This window comes from Coregonus clupeaformis, chromosome 9, assembly GCF_020615455.1.
Source record: "Coregonus clupeaformis isolate EN_2021a chromosome 9, ASM2061545v1, whole genome shotgun sequence".
Lineage (NCBI taxonomy): Eukaryota > Metazoa > Chordata > Actinopteri > Salmoniformes > Salmonidae > Coregonus > Coregonus clupeaformis.
In genome coordinates, this window is record NC_059200.1 from 22,642,124 (window position 1) to 22,659,552 (window position 17,429).

At 43.3% G+C, this 17,429-nt stretch overlaps 3 protein-coding genes across 14 annotated transcripts in view; 1 reads left to right on the forward strand and 2 right to left on the reverse strand.

Moving 5' to 3' along the window:
• Positions 1-4,667, reverse strand: part of LOC121573482 (follistatin-A-like) — a 12,948-nt gene extending 8,281 nt beyond the window's left edge. For all 3 annotated transcript variants that reach the window (XM_041885518.2, XM_041885517.2, XM_041885516.2), the window contains exons 1-3: positions 4,464-4,667; positions 3,571-3,762; positions 2,992-3,210 (exon numbers count right to left, since the gene is read on the reverse strand). In XM_041885518.2, the coding sequence (XP_041741452.1) occupies positions 2,992-3,210; positions 3,571-3,762; positions 4,464-4,557 (505 nt within the window). In that variant the 5' untranslated portion in view covers positions 4,558-4,667. The remainder of the gene's footprint in view (positions 1-2,991; positions 3,211-3,570; positions 3,763-4,463) is intronic.
• Positions 4,668-6,059: 1,392 nt separating this feature from the next.
• Positions 6,060-12,042, forward strand: LOC121573485 (molybdopterin synthase catalytic subunit). 10 transcript variants are annotated; one of them, XR_006661412.1, is made up of 7 exons: positions 6,060-6,160; positions 6,336-6,491; positions 6,560-6,704; positions 6,834-6,999; positions 8,830-8,941; positions 10,919-11,061; positions 11,955-12,042. XR_006661412.1 is itself a non-coding variant. In XM_041885520.2 (3 exons), the coding sequence occupies exons 1-3, from the start codon at positions 8,862-8,864 to the stop codon at positions 12,027-12,029; spliced, it is 279 nt and encodes a 92-aa protein (XP_041741454.1). In that variant the 5' UTR covers positions 8,519-8,861; the 3' UTR covers positions 12,030-12,040. The 10 variants fall into 10 exon arrangements, 1 of the variants encoding a protein (XP_041741454.1); XR_006661408.1 differs by lacking the exon at positions 11,955-12,042 and having other exon boundaries at positions 10,919-11,697; XR_006661409.1 differs by lacking the exon at positions 11,955-12,042 and having other exon boundaries at positions 6,876-6,999; positions 10,919-11,697.
• A 1,533-nt stretch (positions 12,043-13,575) lies between these two features.
• LOC121573483 (integrin alpha-2-like) overlaps positions 13,576-17,429 on the reverse strand; it is a 33,947-nt gene continuing 30,093 nt past the window's right edge. Inside the window, exons 28-29 of the mRNA XM_041885519.2 lie at positions 16,323-16,439; positions 13,576-13,681 (exon numbers count right to left, since the gene is read on the reverse strand). Coding sequence (XP_041741453.1) covers positions 13,586-13,681; positions 16,323-16,439 — 213 coding nt within the window. The 3' untranslated portion in view covers positions 13,576-13,585. The remainder of the gene's footprint in view (positions 13,682-16,322; positions 16,440-17,429) is intronic.

The window sequence follows — 17,429 nt, forward strand, 5'->3', positions numbered from 1 at the left end:
CATACTACAGATTCTCAATTGGATTGAGGTCTGGGCTTTGACAAGGCCATTCCAAGACATTTAAATGTTTCCCCTTAAACCACTCGAGTGTTGCTTTAGCAGTATGCTTAGGGTCATTGTCCTGCTGGAAGGTGAACCTCCGTCCCAGTCTCAAATCTCTGGAAGACTGAAACAGGTTTACCTCAAGAATTTCCCTGTATTTAGCGCCATCCATCATTCCTTCAATTCTGACCAGTTTCCCAGTCCCTGCCGTTGAAAAACATCCCCACAGCATGATGCTGCCACCACCATGCTTCACTGTGGGGATGGTGTTCTCGGGGTGATGAGAGGTATTGGGTTTGCGCCAGACATAGCATTTTCCTTGATGGCCAAAAAGCTCAATTTTAGTCTTATCTGACCAGAGTACCTTCTTCCATTTATTTGGGGAGTCTCCCACATGCCTTTTGGCGAACACCAAACGTGTTTGCTTCTTTTTTTCTTTAAGCAATGGCTTTTTTTCTGGCCACTCTTCCGTAAAGCCCAGCTCTGTGGAGTGTATGGCTTAAAGTGGTCCTATGGACAGATACTCCAATCTCCGCTGTGGAGGGTTGCAGCTCCTTCAGGGTTATCTTTGGTCTCTTTGTTGCCTCTCTGATTAATGCCCTCCTTGCCTGGTCCGTGAGTTTTGGTGGGCGGCCCTCTCTTGGCAGGTTTGTTGTGGTGCCATATTCTTTCAATTTTTTAATAATGGATTTAATGGTGCTCCGTGGGATGTTCAAAGTTTCTGATATTTTTTTATAACCCCAACCCTGATCTGTACTTACATTTTTACATTTTAGTCATTTAGCAGACACTCTTATCCAGAGCGACTTACAGTTAGTGAGTGCATACATTTTTCATACTTCTCCACAACTTTGTCCCTGACATGTTTGGAGAGCTCCTTGGTCTTCATGGTGCCGCTTTCTTGGTGGTGCCCCTTGCTTAGTGGTGTTGCAGACTCTGGGGCCTTTCAGAACAGGTGTATATATACTGAGATCATGTGACAGATCATGTGACACTTAGATTGCACACAGGTGGACTTTATTTAACTAATTATGTGACTTCTGAAGGTAATTGGTTGCACCAGATCTTATTTAGGGGCTTCATAGCAAAGGTGGTGAATACATATGCACGCACCACTTTTCCGTTATTTATTTTTTAGAATTTTCTGAAACAAGTTATTTTTTTTCATTTCACTTCACCAATTTGGACTATTTTGTGTATGTCCATTACATGAAATCCAAATAAAAATCAATTTAAATTACAGGTTGTAATGCAACAAAATAGGAAAAACGCCAAGGGGGATGAATACTCTTGCTAGGCACTGTTTATCATACTTTGACTAAAACAATGACTTCTTGACTTAAATCATTGTGCATCATCATGGGCATCGTCTTTCAGCTGAAAAAAATTGAATTTCCGTGCTTCTGGGCGTTTAAAACTGCTAAGATGTCTTTCCACCCCAAGGCAAAATGGGTCGAATTGCAGGACATTTTCTGTAAAACTGCAAATTTATTCTCTCTGCCCCATGACAAAATTTGTAAAGTCGCATTAAATTTGTTATAAAATTTCTAAAAGAATCTCTCCGCCCCATGGCAAAATGTGTACAATTGCAGGAAATGAACTTTGAAACTTAAACGTTTCTCTCCGCCGTCAAGAGAGGGGTCACTAAAATGTTTTGCTGTGAGATGTGGGGCCCCCCAACCAAATCTCACTTAGGCCCCTAAAAGGCTAGAGCTGGCCTTGCCTGCAGAACTAGAGCTGCCTAAACCCAGCTGTCTCTGTGCCCATGTACCAAAACATGTGCTATGAATCAGGTTGATAGGGCAGTCTACCATGAGGTGCGTGTACTGTCTACCAGTGAGTGAGTCTTAGCCCAGTGTAGGCACTGAGTCTGTTACTGTAATGCCCATTCTACAGCCTCCAGGCCATGGTATTGTAATGCCTATTCTACAGCCTCCAGACCATGGTATTGTGATGCTATTCTACAGCCTCCAGACCATGGTATTGTAATGCCTATTCTACAGCCTCCAGACCATGGTATTGTAATGCCCATTCTACAGCCTCCAGACCATGGTATTGTAATGCCCATTCTACAGCCTCCAGACCATGGTATTGTAATGCCCATTCTACAGCCTCCAGACCATGGTATTGTAATGCTATTCTACAGCCTCCAGACCATGGTATTGTAATGCTATTCTACAGCCTCCAGACCATGGTATTGTAATGCTATTCTACAGCCTCCAGACCATGGTATTGTAATGCTATACTACAGCCTCCAGACCATGGTATTGTAATGCTATTCTACAGCCTCCAGACCATGGTATTGTAATGCCTATTCTACTGCCTCCAGACCATGGTATTGTAATGTCTACACTCCTAAAAAGAAAGGTGCTATCTAGAACCAAAAATGGTTCTTCACTTGTCTCCATAGGAGAACCCTTTGAAGAACCCCTTTTGGTTCCAGGTAGAACCCGCTGTGGAAAGGGTTCTACATGGAACCCAAAATAGTTCTACCTGGAACCAAAAAGGGTTCTCATATGGGGACAGACACAGAACACTTTTGGAATCCTTTTTTTCTAAGAGTGTAATCTACTGCCTCCAGGCCATATACAGTCAGTACGTTAGCCCCCTTGTGGCATACATGGGCAAACAATCTCTTAACCCAAGTCTAACAGTCTCACAAGTCAGATAATTATTTCAGAAATATCACATTTATGTGATAGACTGGAAATGAAAACCAAGTCTGGCAATGGTACTCACTGAAAGTGAGAGCATGTCCTCATCTGACCCTTATACACATACTGTATAAATAAACTGTTCGTGTTGCAACATTTCTGAAACATTCCCAAATTTCCCAGAATCAGGATAGAATAAACAGGGATGGAATCCTCCAACCGGGATATCTGGAAAACGTGGGTATTTTGGGAAAGTTTCATTCAATTTGCTACCTTAATCCTGAGGGGGACTTACTGCGGCAGCGTCCGTGGTACTGGACCTCCAGGTCGGGATGGTTCCTGCAGCGGGCCCTGAGCATGGTACACTCATCCTTGTAGGATCTTCCATCCGACCCACAGACGGACCCCCTTCTTGTGACTTTGGAGCAGTCTGGAGCACACACACACCTGGGCTTGTTCCTCTTGTTCATCTTGCATCTCTTCCCAGGACCGCAGTTAACGCTGTCGCATGTTTCTGGGATGAATGGATGGTTAGATGGATGCATGGATGGATGGATGGATGGATGGATGGATGGATGGATGGATGGATGGATGGATGGATGGATGGATGGATGGATGGATGGGTGGGTGGGTGGATCAGTGGATGGATTCATTGAGGAACCAATCAAGTCATCATACATATTGGATATGATATAAGGCCAAATGCCTTTATCAAAACCCATTATAGCAGGATACTATGTGGAGAGTAATTCTAGTTAATTAACATATTACATGCCATACACATGATAACATGTTGGAGTTTTTTGTAAGAAGTTCCACCAGGTTTTAGAATAATGTTGCACCACTTGAAGTAATGATATTGATCATCACTCACCTTTACATGGTATGCAATTAGGCGCGCCTCCATTGAAGATCATCCATCGGAATAGCGTGCTGTTGGGCACATCTTCCTCGGTCCATGCGGTGCCCAGACGGCCACTCCGGCAGCAGTCCTCCCGGGTCATCCCGGACATGTAGAGCACCTGGCACCGGCCGTTCTTTCCCTGCTGCAACCAGCAGTTACCGGCTGGAGAGAGACGGTCGATGTCCAATTAAAGTCTCAAATGAGCTTCGCGCACGCGTATAACGGAATAGTATTGCCTTATCTGAGCATGCTACATCTTAAACAATACCAACTTTTCCCCTATAGCACCCTAGTATATCCATTTCTACTTTTTTTGTTTCGAGCAAAGTTCTACAATACAGGCTATGACAAATGTGTCTGATTGCGTAAAGACCAATAAATCCCAGCGCATCGGGATTTCACCAGAGGACGCACCGGAGGAGCCGCGCGTATTCACTCCTCCTTGGGACCCACCAGTCCATCTGTCTCAGGCTATCAGCTCAGCTTGTAGGAGAATGACCCACTTGTAAAGGTATAGGACGTCACACTGACTAATCTCCGACCATATTATGCAATAAAGCTTGTACATATCGTTTACAAATTGGTCATAGATTTTCTTTCAGACTATGCCTACCCATGCATAATTGTATGATTGATCGGATGTTTTGATGAACTCCATTTAGACACAATCCCCAATCATTCCAGTCAAATATGAGCACACACCCCACACAATAACCCATATTTTCTTATGAGGTATTTGGAAGATAAATTTACTGATCTAGCTTGGCTGATGTTTCAATGTCGCCTACAACTTGACCTTAAAAAGTTATGCCATCCTCACTCAACAAGACAACTGGTCACATAATCAATCATAGCATACTCACCCTGGACTTTGTGGTCCTCCATAAAGTGAGTGAACCACATGAAAAGCGCAATCACGCCTTGACGGAGCTGTGGTGTTTGTAGCATCCTAAACATGGGAACGGATCGCGGACTGGCGCGAGCGACTGCAGACCTGACGCGCAGCGGAGAAGTTGTGTCCCTGCGCACGCGATGCAAAGCTCAGTGAGTGACTGTCAAACTGTCTGACTCCGTCTCTCTTTTTAAATCTTTAAGGGGTGTCTTCTAGCTAAATATCTGTAGTGGGCGGTCTTCAAATTGATGGGAGGGGTGGAGAGAGTTTTTTAAAATATATAGTTCCCCCTTCATCAGGTCCTGAAGAGTAACTCTAGACTCTAAAGAGTTTCTCAATAGTGAGCGTGCATTAAAGGATTTTAAAGAATGGTTTGGCAGGAGTACTGACGACGGTGGTGCGTAAAGAGATTGTCAAGACCACAATGTTGACCAGAGGGCATTAAACACACACCTTTAATTCAGATTAACAATTGTACCTCTGTCATTAACTGTACAGCTACTGAAACAACATGGTTTATGTTTCACAGCTCATTTGCTGTTGTTTGATCAAGTATTTTTTTTGGCGTAAAATGTCATAACAGCTGTTTTGAGATGTCATTCAAAGTTAATATGATGCTAAAAAATATTCGTTATCAGAATTTTTCGCAATAAATAAAAATACAATAGGAGTAAATATATATTATGATTTTTTTTTTTACAGTGGGCTAGTACGCCCACCGGCCACGCCTAGCACATGGCCTCAGTTCCAGTTTTGATTAGTGCTCCATTGCTGTGGATAGATAGCCTATAGCAAATGATAATAATAGCCACAGGAATACAACCATTCCAATAATAGATTGGTCAGTTGTTTGGCCCTCGTTCTCTGGGGTCAAACATATACATGTAGGCTGTCCAATCCCGTCTCCAAAGAGGCTTTTAAAGATAAACGTATCCATTAGCCAACGCTTAGCCGCTGAGCAGCCTTAGTGTGGAAAGCTTCCCCCATATGTCACAACGCGTTAACAGGTGGCGTTTCACATGTGCCACCGCTTGACAGGTAGACTAGACCTACTGTTGCGTCCTCAACTAGTGTATGACGGCTCTGCTTTCAAAGGGTGATATCGTGCGCCCTCCATCGGTAGACATTTAGAACTGCATCTCACTTGGTCCAATTTCTTAGTGCTGGTGCCAATATGTGCCAAGGGGCGCCAAGAGAGCAATGATTTTGTGATAGTTGAAATTATCGAATCGAATGACCTAACCTCTAATAATCAGTTAAATGGTTAAATTGACATTTCTAACCTTTTGCAACCGATACATATTAGGCATAGTTTATATAGTCTAAACCTCAAATAGCAACACCACAGAGACAGAATAAGTAGCCAGCATGGCATATCAGCTGTGCATGATAGAGGGGAAAATGTGGTGTCAGATTTTCTTTATGGCATAATTTCGATTTATTTGGGTCTAGCCTACATGTGTTATGGTGACATCTGGTGGTCTGTCTTTAGAATAATATTGGAGTGAATGTGTACGCCTCCTATTTCCTGCCTACCAGTCAGCTGACTGCGAGGAGGAGCGGAGTGGGGAAGTAAATACACAAGGTCCAGGGTCAGGCAGTAGTAACATAGTAGCCTACATTCATTTGATCAATGTTGCGGATACAACTTCATTCATGACTACCGAAGTAAGCGCAATAGGCTGTTTAATAGTGTTTATTTGCCAGGCTATTTGAAACCAGTATTTGCAGAACTCTCCAACATGACAGTGACAGCTCAAGGTTTATCTGAATTGTTTGTGTCTCTCTGTCATGAGTGGGACTACAATTAATTAGTGTCTTACTGTCTTTACGTTTATAATAGGTGTCAGTGTTGTATTTCGCCAAAAGTGCTGAGTTGACGGGACTCAAATCAGAGACGATCAGGGTCCCTTCAGAACTGACGACCCGAGACGATCAGAGTCCCTTCAGAACTGACGACCCTCAAGCTGTGGGAGGACCTTGTCAACAGACACCCCAGGTAAATACGGGACCATACAAGTTGAATTCGAAGAGCTATTTGTCATTTAATTTGTCTTTATTCCCCAGACTGTTTGCAGTGCGTGATTCATTCGTTTTGGCTGTGCGTCAGGAGTATGTGGCCCTTGGGGACCAGCGCATGAGCCTGAGGGACGGTGACGAGGTCGCTGTCATTCCACCTCTAAGCGGGGGATAAATAGGCCTGTTAATTCAGGTGAGACATGTTGCTGTTGACAATAGCCTACCAGTACTCAAACACACAATAGTTAATCACACCATCTCAGAATATTGAGGTGAATTCTGATCTCAATTTCCTCTAGTCTATGGTTTCTTTTTCCAGCAGAAGGCTATCTATCTCCACCAATTTCAGTTTGACTTATTTTAGCTTCCTCAACCCTCATTCCTGACACAGAGATGTCTGAAAAAGCTGACCCATGACAAGCTCTCTGTGGACGCAGTGTCAGACTCTGTCACCTCCCCCTCCTGTGGCGCTATTTCTATCTTCATAGGTGAGGACTTTACACAGAACTCATCAATATATACAGTACCAGTCAAAAGTTTGGACACACCTACTCATTCCAGGGTTTTTCTTTATTTTTACAATTTTCTACATTGTAGAATATTAACTATGAAATAACACATATGGAATCATGTAATAACCAAAAAAGTGTTAAACAAATCAAAATATATTTTATATTTGAGAATCTTCAAAGTAGCCACCCTTTGCCTTGATGACAGCTTTGCACACGCTTGGCGTTCTCTCAACCAGCTTCATGAGGTAATCACCTGGAATGCATTTCAATTAACAGGTGTGCCTTGTTAAAAGTTAATTTGTGGAATTTCTTTCCTTCTTAATGCGTTTGAGCCAATCAATTGTGTTGTGACAAGGTAGGGGGTGTATACAGAAGATAGCCCTATTTGGTAAAAGACCAAATCCATATTATGGCAAGAACAGCTCAAATAAGCAAAGAGAAACGACAGTCCATCATTACTTTAAGACATGAAGGTCAGTCAATCTGGAAAATTTCAAGAACTTTGAAAGTTTCTTCAAGTGCAGTCGCAATAACCATCAAGCGCTATGATGAAACTGGCTCTCATGAGGACCGCCACAGGAAAGGAAGACCCAGAGTCACCTCTGCTGCAGAGGATAAGTTCATTAGAGTTACCAGCCTAGAGTTCAAGTAACAGACACATCTCAACATCAACTGTTCAGAGGAGACTGTGTGAATCAGGCCTTAATGGACAAATTGCTGCAAAGAAACCACTACTAAAGGACACCAATAAGAAGAAGAGACTTGCTTGGGCCAAGAAACACGAGCAATGGACATTAGACCGGTGGAAATTTGTCCTTTGGTTTGATGAGTCCAAATTTGAGATTTTTGAGACTCACTTTGTGAGACGCAGAGTAAGTGAACAGATGATCTCCACATATGTAGTTCCCACCATGAAGCATGGAGGAGGAGGTGTGATGGTGTGGGGGTGCTTTGCGGGTGACACTGTCAGTGATTTATTTAGAATTCAAGGCACACTTAACTAGCATGGCTACCACAGCATTCTGCATTGATATGCCATCCCATCTGGTTTGCGCTTAGTGGGACTATCATTTGTTTTTCAACAGGACAATGACCCAACACACCTCCAGGCTGTGTAAGGGCTATTTGACCAAGAAGGAGAGTGATGGAGTGCTGCATCAGATGACCTGGCCTCCACAATCACCCGACCTGAACCCAATTGTGATGGTTTGGGATGAGTTGGACCGCAGAGTGAAGGAAAAGCAGCCAACAAGTGCTCAGCATATGTGGTAACTCCTTCAAGACTGTTGGAAAAGCATTCCAGGTGAAGCTGGTGGAGAGAATGCCAAGAGTGTGCAAAGCTGTAATCAAGGCAAAGTGTGGCTACTTTGAAGAATCTAAAATCTAAAATATTTTTTGGTTACGACATGATTCCATATGTGTTATTTCATAGTTTTGATGTCTTTACTATTATTATTCAATGTAGAAAATAGTAAAAATAAAGAAAAAACCCTTGAATGAGTAGGTGTGTCCAAACTTTTGACTGGTACTGTAGCTGAGTATGGACTTTACACAGATCTCATCTTCATCGGTGAGTAGGGACTTTACACAGCTCTGCTCAACTACTTCGATGTCAACTGTTTTATCAGAGCACACCTGTTTACACTGAAGGCTTGTGTTAGGCTTTAGCTCAGCAGGCTTATACAGTCAGTCTCGTGGCACACAATAGACCCTGGTTGGAAGTTTGAACCCAGTCGCTCACACATGTTCAGTCAAAGGCAAGCTGAGGCCAGGATGTCTGTGATGGTGATTAATGGATTATTTCAGCGAGGACAAGGAACAATTTTGAGGGGAAGAAGATGGTGCAGCTGGAGTATGAAGCCTACGTCTCCATGGCCCAATCAGAACTCAGGAAGATCTACACAGACATCAGGGCAAGGTGACCCACTGTCAGGCACATCTTCACACAACTCTCCCTGTCACATTCCTGGTAAACTAACTAACTAACTAACTAACTAACTAACTAACTAATTAACTAACTAACTAACTAACTAACTAACTAACTAACTAATAACAGTGTTTTAACTCTGAGACAGTAACTCTGTTACTATGTGAGACTCTATGAGTGGGGAACTGTAACTCTATGGGTGGGGAACTGTAACTCTATGAGAACTGTAACTCTATGAGAACTGTAACTCTATGAGAACTGTAACTCTATGGGTGGGGAACTGTAACTCTATGAGAACTGTAACTCTATGAGTGGGGAACTGTAACTCTATGGGTGGGGAACTGTAACTCTATGAGAACTGTAACTCTATGAGAACTGTAACTCTATGAGAACTGTAACTCTATGGGTGGGGAACTGTAACTCTATGAGAACTGTAACTCTATGAGAACTGTAACTCTATGGGTGGGGAACTGTAACTCTCTGAGAACTGTAACTCTATGGAGAACTGTAACTCTATGGGTGGGGAACTGTAACTCTATGAGAACTGTAACTCTATGAGAACTGTAACTCTATGGGTGGGGAACTGTAACTCTATGAGAACTGTAACTCTATGAGAACTGTAACTCTATGGGTGGGGAACTGTAACTCTATGAGAACTGTAACTCTATGAGAACTGTAACTCTATGGGTGGGGAACTGTAACTCTATGAGAACTGTAACTCTATGGGTGGGGAACTGTAACTCTATGAGAACTGTAACTCTATGAGAACTGTAACTCTATGGATGGGGAACTGTAACTCTATGGGTGGGGAACTGTAACTCTATGAGAACTGTAACTCTATGAGAACTGTAACTCTATGGGTGGGGAACTGTAACTCTATGAGAACTGTAACTCTATGAGAACTGTAACTCTATGGATGGGGAACTGTAACTCTATGGGTGGGGAACTGTAACTCTATGAGAACTGTAACTCTATGAGAACTGTAACTCTATGGGTGGGGAACTGTAACTCTATGAGAACTGTAACTCTATGAGAACTGTAACTCTATGGGTGGGGAACTGTAACTCTATGGGTGGGGAACTGTAACTCTATGAGAACTGTAACTCTATGAGAACTGTAACTCTATGAGAACTGTAACTCTATGGGTGGGGAACTGTAACTCTATGAGAACTGTAACTCTATGAGAACTGTAACTCTATGAGGACTGTAACTCTATGAGAACTGTAACTCTATGAGAACTGTAACTCTATGAGAACTGTAACTCTATGAGAACTGTAACTCTATGAGAACTGTAACTCTATGGGTGGGGAACTGTAACTCTATGAGAACTGTAACTCTATGAGAACTGTAACTCTATGAGAACTGTAACTCTATGAGGACTGTAACTCTATGAGAACTGTAACTCTATGAGAACTGTAACTCTATGAGAACTGTAACTCTATGAGAACTGTAACTCTATGGGTGGGGAACTGTAACTCTATGAGAACTGTAACTCTATGAGAACTGTAACTCTATGAGAACTGTAACTCTATGAGAACTATAACTCTATGGGTGGGGAACTGTAACTCTATGAGAACTGTAACTCTATGAGAACTGTAACTCTATGAGAACTGTAACTCTATGAGAACTGTAACTCTATGAGAACTGTAACTCTATGAGAACTGTAACTCTATGAGAACTATAACTCTATGGGTGGGGAACTGTAACTCTATGAGAACTGTAACTCTATGAGAACTGTAACTCTATGAGAACTGTAACTCTATGAGAACTGTAACTCTATGAGAACTGTAACTCTATGGGTGGGGAACTGTAACTCTATGAGAACTGTAACTCTATGAGAACTGTAACTCTATGAGAACTGTAACTCTATGAGAACTATAACTCTATGGGTGGGGAACTGTAACTCTATGAGAACTGTAACTCTATGGGAGACTACTACAAGACTAAGTTTCTTCTTCTGTTTTCCAGACTGGTGCCTGTGACTGAGGCCAGTGTGATCATCAGCATCTCATCTCCTCACCGAGGGGATTCTCTGGAGGCAGTGCAATTCTGTATAGACACCCTGAAAGCCACCGTGCACATATGGAAGAAGGTCGAAAGACCCTGATCATGTAGTTACAGACAGATAAGCAAAATAGGTTGCTTATAATATGTAATAATAATATATGCCATTTAGCAGAGCTTTTATCCAAATGCGACTTAGTCATTCGTGCATACGTTTTAAGTATTGGTGGTCCCGGGAATCAAACCCACTATCCTGGCATAGCAAGCGCCATGCTTTACCAGCTGAGCTACAGATGACCAGTTATTGTTGTTACGGAAATGCTATACGTGTTAATATAATGTTGCTACACAGGTATAAGAGCAACTTAATGTATGTATGGTGTAGTTAGTACAATGCTGTCCACAAGGCATAGGGTATTCATTAAGTAAGAGTTGTGTGAACTTCCACAGTGAAACTAATCATTGTCAAGTGACAGTCACACGGCTCCAGAGCCTGTCTGAAGCCTGTCTGACACAGTTTGAATTAGTGCATTATGCTGCGTTCATAACCAAGTGATAAGGTGGTATTCACCACATAGCACTGGGAAAAAGCCAATTGAACGCCCCTCCAACTGGTCATTTCTAGTGGGCAACTTCTATCATCCTGATCACAGACTTCTCCTACATGCTGACCTCTGATGGGACCTACTAAGGAAATTACCTCTATAACAGCATTTTCGGCAGTTAAATGTAACAACAAAACATTAGTCATAAAAAGCAATCTATTAATATGGTTTTTGAACACTATAATTTGTTTAAAAGCATGATAGCTGTAGTTTAAGGTTGACACAGCTTGTTGGCCATTAGCCAATCAGTGTTTCTCAATGAGTTCAAAGCGCATGAATGCATCCAACTGCTATTTAGGAATTCACAACTGTAATTACCACCTTCCACTTGGTTATGAACGCAGCATTAGTTCCACAGGAAGCTAATACTGGGGGATGTTTTCTGTCTTTGGTAGGAGGTGTATGAAGCTGACAAGTCCTGTTGGAAGAGAACAAGGAGTGCCAGTGGACAGGACAGAGTTGACCTCTGACCTCATCTAGGAGCTTTTCTATGCCAAATATTAGGTCACACACTGTACCAGTATATCTAAAGCTGTCCCTAACGATACAAAAATGAAGTCAGTCACACCTTTATGTACGTAAAGTCTTTATGAAATAAAATTCAACATCAACATATTTACAACACTTTGAAAATCAACGTTTCAATGAACACAATAACGTTGTAATAAAAAAAATGAATGCTAGAAAATCGTAATGAAAGATGTGGTATGTACCCTTTGAAAGTACACCTGGAAAAATATCAGTGCAAAAATGTATCTCATAAACATTCTCTCAGAGAGTTGAGTCTTTGCTACTGTCTGTATCCTATAATGAATTAGTTGCTGTTGTTTCTCTCAATCATGATACAGCAGCTGTACAAAATAAACAGATTAACCAGTAAGTGCTTCTAATATTGCATTTTCACTGTCTCTATGAAGGGAATAAGTAAAACACTTTAAGTGTTACGTTTAATCTATTGCTAATACAGTATTTTAATGATACATATTTAATATAGAAATCACACAATAAATATACTCATTTTCTACACATTCAATAACGCTGCCTTTCTCTGATTTAATATCACAACATTTTTGCAAAAGGTACAATAAATCCATTTTTACATGATTCTGATTTGAATACAGTGTATATTCTAAAGACAGTGTCTTCACAGTGCTTCACAAGACAGTTGTATGGCTGGGGTAATTCTACAGCGCTGTCGCTGTAAAACAGTGACTGAGATACTCAAAGCCAGGAAGTGCATCAGTGAAAGTAGAAAAGATGGGTTGTGAAGGTTCCGTTATTATTTTGATCTTCAAGTAAATGTGTCTTTCACTAATAGATAAGGATGCCTCGGCATCAACATAATGTCAAACCCCTCCCACTGCAGTGTAAAGCACCGAGAATGTCATATGATAACATGCTGACTGTCCATAATCTCTTATGTGTAAACTATTGTCCATATCCATTTGAAAGGCTATTTACAGTATACTACTGTGCTTTTCAGCAATTGATATCAATAACATCAATTGACATGACAAATTACTATACACAAGCTTATTACTCAACAATAGGCCTTTGACTTAAAAGCAACAATTCCGTGAACGTATATAAAAAGGAATACCAGTACTGAAATATGAATTCAGACAGTAAAAATGCACTGTAGACGAATGACTTTCCTATGGAGGATCCAAGATGGCCTACATAACGGGTTCTTCGTTTGGATGTGTTTGGTGGTTAGAGAATCATGTTACCTCCACTAATAAAATCTGTTGTCTCTTTGGTCCTGAGTCACACTTCTACCCCAATCCCAACACACTCTCTAAAACGCTCAAACAATGTGTTTCTGTTCACTCCAAGCAATCATTCTCTCCACAACCCAAACCATGTTTGACAGCCCCTTCCACTAACAAGCCATTGGTTCAATATGTATGTACAATTCATGCTTGTTCAGTTTGTGTGTGGTTATGGTTGTGGTCTTTGGCCATTGTGCTCTCAGTCTGTTGACACATTGTGGTTTCTAAGATGGGTTCTTTCCTGCGCCTGGTTCTCACGCTGCTGCATTCTCCTGCAGACCCTCGGTCTCCGCCTGGTCTTCATCAGTGTTCTTCATCAGCTGCTGGTACTTTCTCCTGAAGAAGCCAAACTGGGGGGAGAGAAAGAGAGAGACGGAGCGAGAGAGAAAGAAAGAGAGAGAGACAGAGGGAGAGAAAGGCACACAAACATAAGACGTGGCGTAAGAGATTACATAAGAGTATTTCATGTTTCATGTTTTTAATGTCACATGCACCAGTACAGTGAAATGCCTTTCTTGCAAGCTCCAAACCCAACAATGCAGTAATCAATATCAATGTAACACTAAAAATAACAAGGTAGAACAAAAACACACAATAAGAAATAAGAAGAACACGATAAAGTAAGAAGCTACGGTGCCCTCCGTAATTATTGGGACAGTGAAGCATTTTTTATTTTGGCTCTTTACTTCAAAAGTTTGGATTTGAAATCAAACAATGACCATGAGGTTAAAATTCAGACTGTCAGCTTATACACTGCTCAAAAAAATAAAAAGGGAACACTTAAACAACACAATGTAACTCCAAGTCAATCACACTTCTGTGAAATCAAACTGTCCACTTAGGAAGCAACACTGATTGACAATACATTTCACATGCTGTTGTGCAAATGGAATAGACAACAGGTGGAAATTATAGGCAATTAGCAAGACACCCCCAATAAAGAAGTGGTTCTGCAGGTGGTGACCACAGACCACTTCTCAGTTCCTATGCTTCCTGGCTGATGTTTTGGTCCCTTTTGAATGCTGGCGGTGCTTTCACTCTAGTGGTAGCATGAGACGGAGTCTACAACCCACACAAGTGGCTCAGGTAGTGCAGCTCATCCAGGATGGCACATCAATGCGAGCTGTGGCAAGAAGGTTTGCTGTGTCTGTCAGCGTAGTGTCCAGAGCATGGAGGCGCTACCAGGAGACAGGCCAGTACATCAGGAGACGTGGAGGAGGCCGTAGGAGGGCAACAACCCAGCAGCAGGACCGCTACCTCCACCTTTGTGCAAGGAGGAGCAGGAGGAGCACTGCCAGAGCCCTGCAAAATGACCTCCAGCAGGCCACAAATGTGCATGTGTCTGCTCAAACGGTCAGAAACAGACTCCATGAGGGTGGTATGAGGGCCCGACGTCCACAGGTGGGGGTTGTCCTTACAGCCCAACACCGTGCAGGATGTTTGGCATTTGCCAGAGAACACCAAGATTGGCAAATTCGCCACTGGCGCCCTGTGCTCTTCACAGATGAAAGCAGGTTCACACTGAGCACATGTGACAGACGTGACAGTCTGGAGACGCCGTGGAGAACGTTCTGCTGCCTGCAATATCCTCCAGCATGACCGGTTTGGCGGTGGGTCAGTCATGGTGTGGGGTGGCATTTCTTTGGGGGGCCGCACAGCCCTCCATGTGCTCGCCAGAGGTAGCCTGACTGCCATTAGGTACCGAGATGAGATCCTCAGACCCCTTCTGAGACCATATGCTGGTGCGGTTGGCCCTGGGTTCCTCCTAATGCAAGACAATGCTAGACCTCATGTGGCTGGAGTGTGTCAGCAGTTTCTGCAAGAGGAAGGCATTGATGCTATGGACTGGCCCGCCCGTTCCCCAGACCTGAATCCAATTGAGCACATCTGGGACATCATGTCTCGCTCCATCCACCAACGCCACGTTGCACCACAGACTGTCCAGGAGTTGGCGGATGCTTTAGTCCAGGTCTGGGAGGAGATCCCTCAGGAGACCATCCGCCACCTCATCAGGAGCATGCCCAGGCGTCGTAGGGAGGTCATACAGGCACGTGGAGGCCACACACACTACTGAGCCTCATTTTGACTTGTTTTAAGGACATTACATCAAAGTTGGATCAGCCTGTAGAGTGGTTTTCCACTTTAATTTTGAGGGTGACTCCAAATCCAGACCTCCATGGGGTGATACATTTGATTTCCATTGATAATTTTTGTGTGATTTTGTTGTCAGCACATTCAACTATGTAAAGAAAAGTATTTAATAAGATTATTTCATTCATTCAGGTCTAGGATGTGTTGTTTAAGTGTTCCCTTTATTTTTTTGAGCAGTGTATTTGTGAGTCTGTAACTTTCTCACTCATCATTATTCATGATTCATTCCGGATTATCTGTAATCATGGTAGCATCCACATTCATGTAGAAGTGTTTAGAAACATATTCTATTCTTATTTAAAATAAAAGTGACTCCAAAATGACACAATACATTATTTACCATTCATTTCTATTGGGCACAAAATAATCTGAAACACAACCAAAACAAACAGCAAATGCAAGCTTGATGTAGTCATTCCGTGCTATGAATATGGGACCAAATACTTTGTACTACTTTAATACACATATAAGTGAATTAGTCCCAATACTTTTCCTCTCCTAAAATGGGGAGACTATGTACAAAAAGTGCTGTGATTTCTAAACGGTTCACCCCATATGGATGAAAATACCTTCAAATTAAAGCTGACAGTCTGTACTCAAATCCAAACCTTTGTAGTATAGAGCCAAAAGAAGAAAAAATGTTTCACTGTCCCAATAACTACGGAGGGCATTGTATATACAGGGTCAGTTCCAATACCATATTTACAATGTGGAGGGATACTGGAGTGAGAGAGGTAAGGACAGCTGGTCTTGGTAGGATAGCTCAGAGCATCTGCTGTTTTTTAGTAGTTCAGTATAAGAGAGTTTTACAGCCATAAAGTACAAAAGACTGGCACATACCTTCCAAAGCAGGCCAATGCTGAGAGCCAATAGAAGCAGGCCTCCAATCACACTGCCCACAATAATGCCTACAGGCACCTCTCCTTTCACCCCTGGTTTACTGATGGTGACGCCAACCTGCAGACATGACAGGAGACAAAGGACAGGGTCAGGAGACAGGGGTCAGGAGACAGGGTCAGGGGTCAGGAGACAAGGGTCAGGAGACAGGGTCAGGGGTCAGGAGACAGGGGTCAGGAGACAGGGGACAGGGGTCAGGAGACAGGAGACAGGGGTCATGAGACAGGGGTCAGGAGACAGGGGTCAGGAGACAGGAGACAAAGGACAGGGGTCAGGAGACAGGGGACAGGGTCAGGAGACAGGGGTCAGGAGACAGGGGTCAGGAGACAGGGGACAGAGGACAGGGGTCAGGAGACAGGGTCAGGAGACAGGAGACAGGAGACAGGGTCAGGAGACAGGGGACAGGGGTCAGGAGACAGGGGACAGGGGACAGGAGACAGGGGTCAGGGGTCAGGAGACAGAGGACAGGGGTCAGGAGACAGGGGTCAGGAGACAGGGGTCAGGAGACAGGGGACAGGGTCAGGAGACAGGGGTCAGGAGACAGGGGTCAGGAGACAGGGGACAGAGGACAGGGGTCAGGAGACAGGGTCAGGAGACAGGGGACAGAGGACAGGGGTCAGGAGACAGGGTCAGGAGACAGGAGACAGGAGACAGGGTCAGGAGACAGGGGACAGGGGTCAGGAGACAGGGGACAGGGGTCAGGAGACAGAGGACAGGGGTCAGGAGACAGAGGACAGAGGACAGGGGTCAGGAGACAGGGGTCAGGAGACAGGGGACAGAGGACAGGGGTCAGGAGACAGGGTCAGGAGACAGGAGACAGGAGACAGGGTCAGGAGACAGGGGACAGGGGTCAGGAGACAGGGGACAGGGGTCAGGAGACAGGCAATGCAAGGAGTGTAGCTAGCTGTTAATATGCTGTTCATCTAAGATTCAGGAGAGGACAGCGTAGACACATTCAACTTGTACAAATCAACAAACAAGGCATGTTTTTTTCAGCATCTCTCTGCCTGGATATCAGAGATATGACATTAAGGTGTATTGAAAAGTATT

Bases quoted from the DNA above. Each gene is read 5' to 3' on its own strand.
- LOC121573485 (XM_041885520.2), top strand. From the start codon at position 8,862: ATGGTGCAGCTGGAGTATGAAGCCTACGTCTCCATGGCCCAATCAGAA. The intron at 8,942-10,918 runs GTGACCCACTGT...TCTGTTTTCCAG, and splicing joins TACACAGACATCAGGGCAAG to ACTGGTGCCTGTGACTGAGG. The intron at 11,043-11,954 runs GTCGAAAGACCC...TGTCTTTGGTAG, and splicing joins CCGTGCACATATGGAAGAAG to GAGGTGTATGAAGCTGACAA.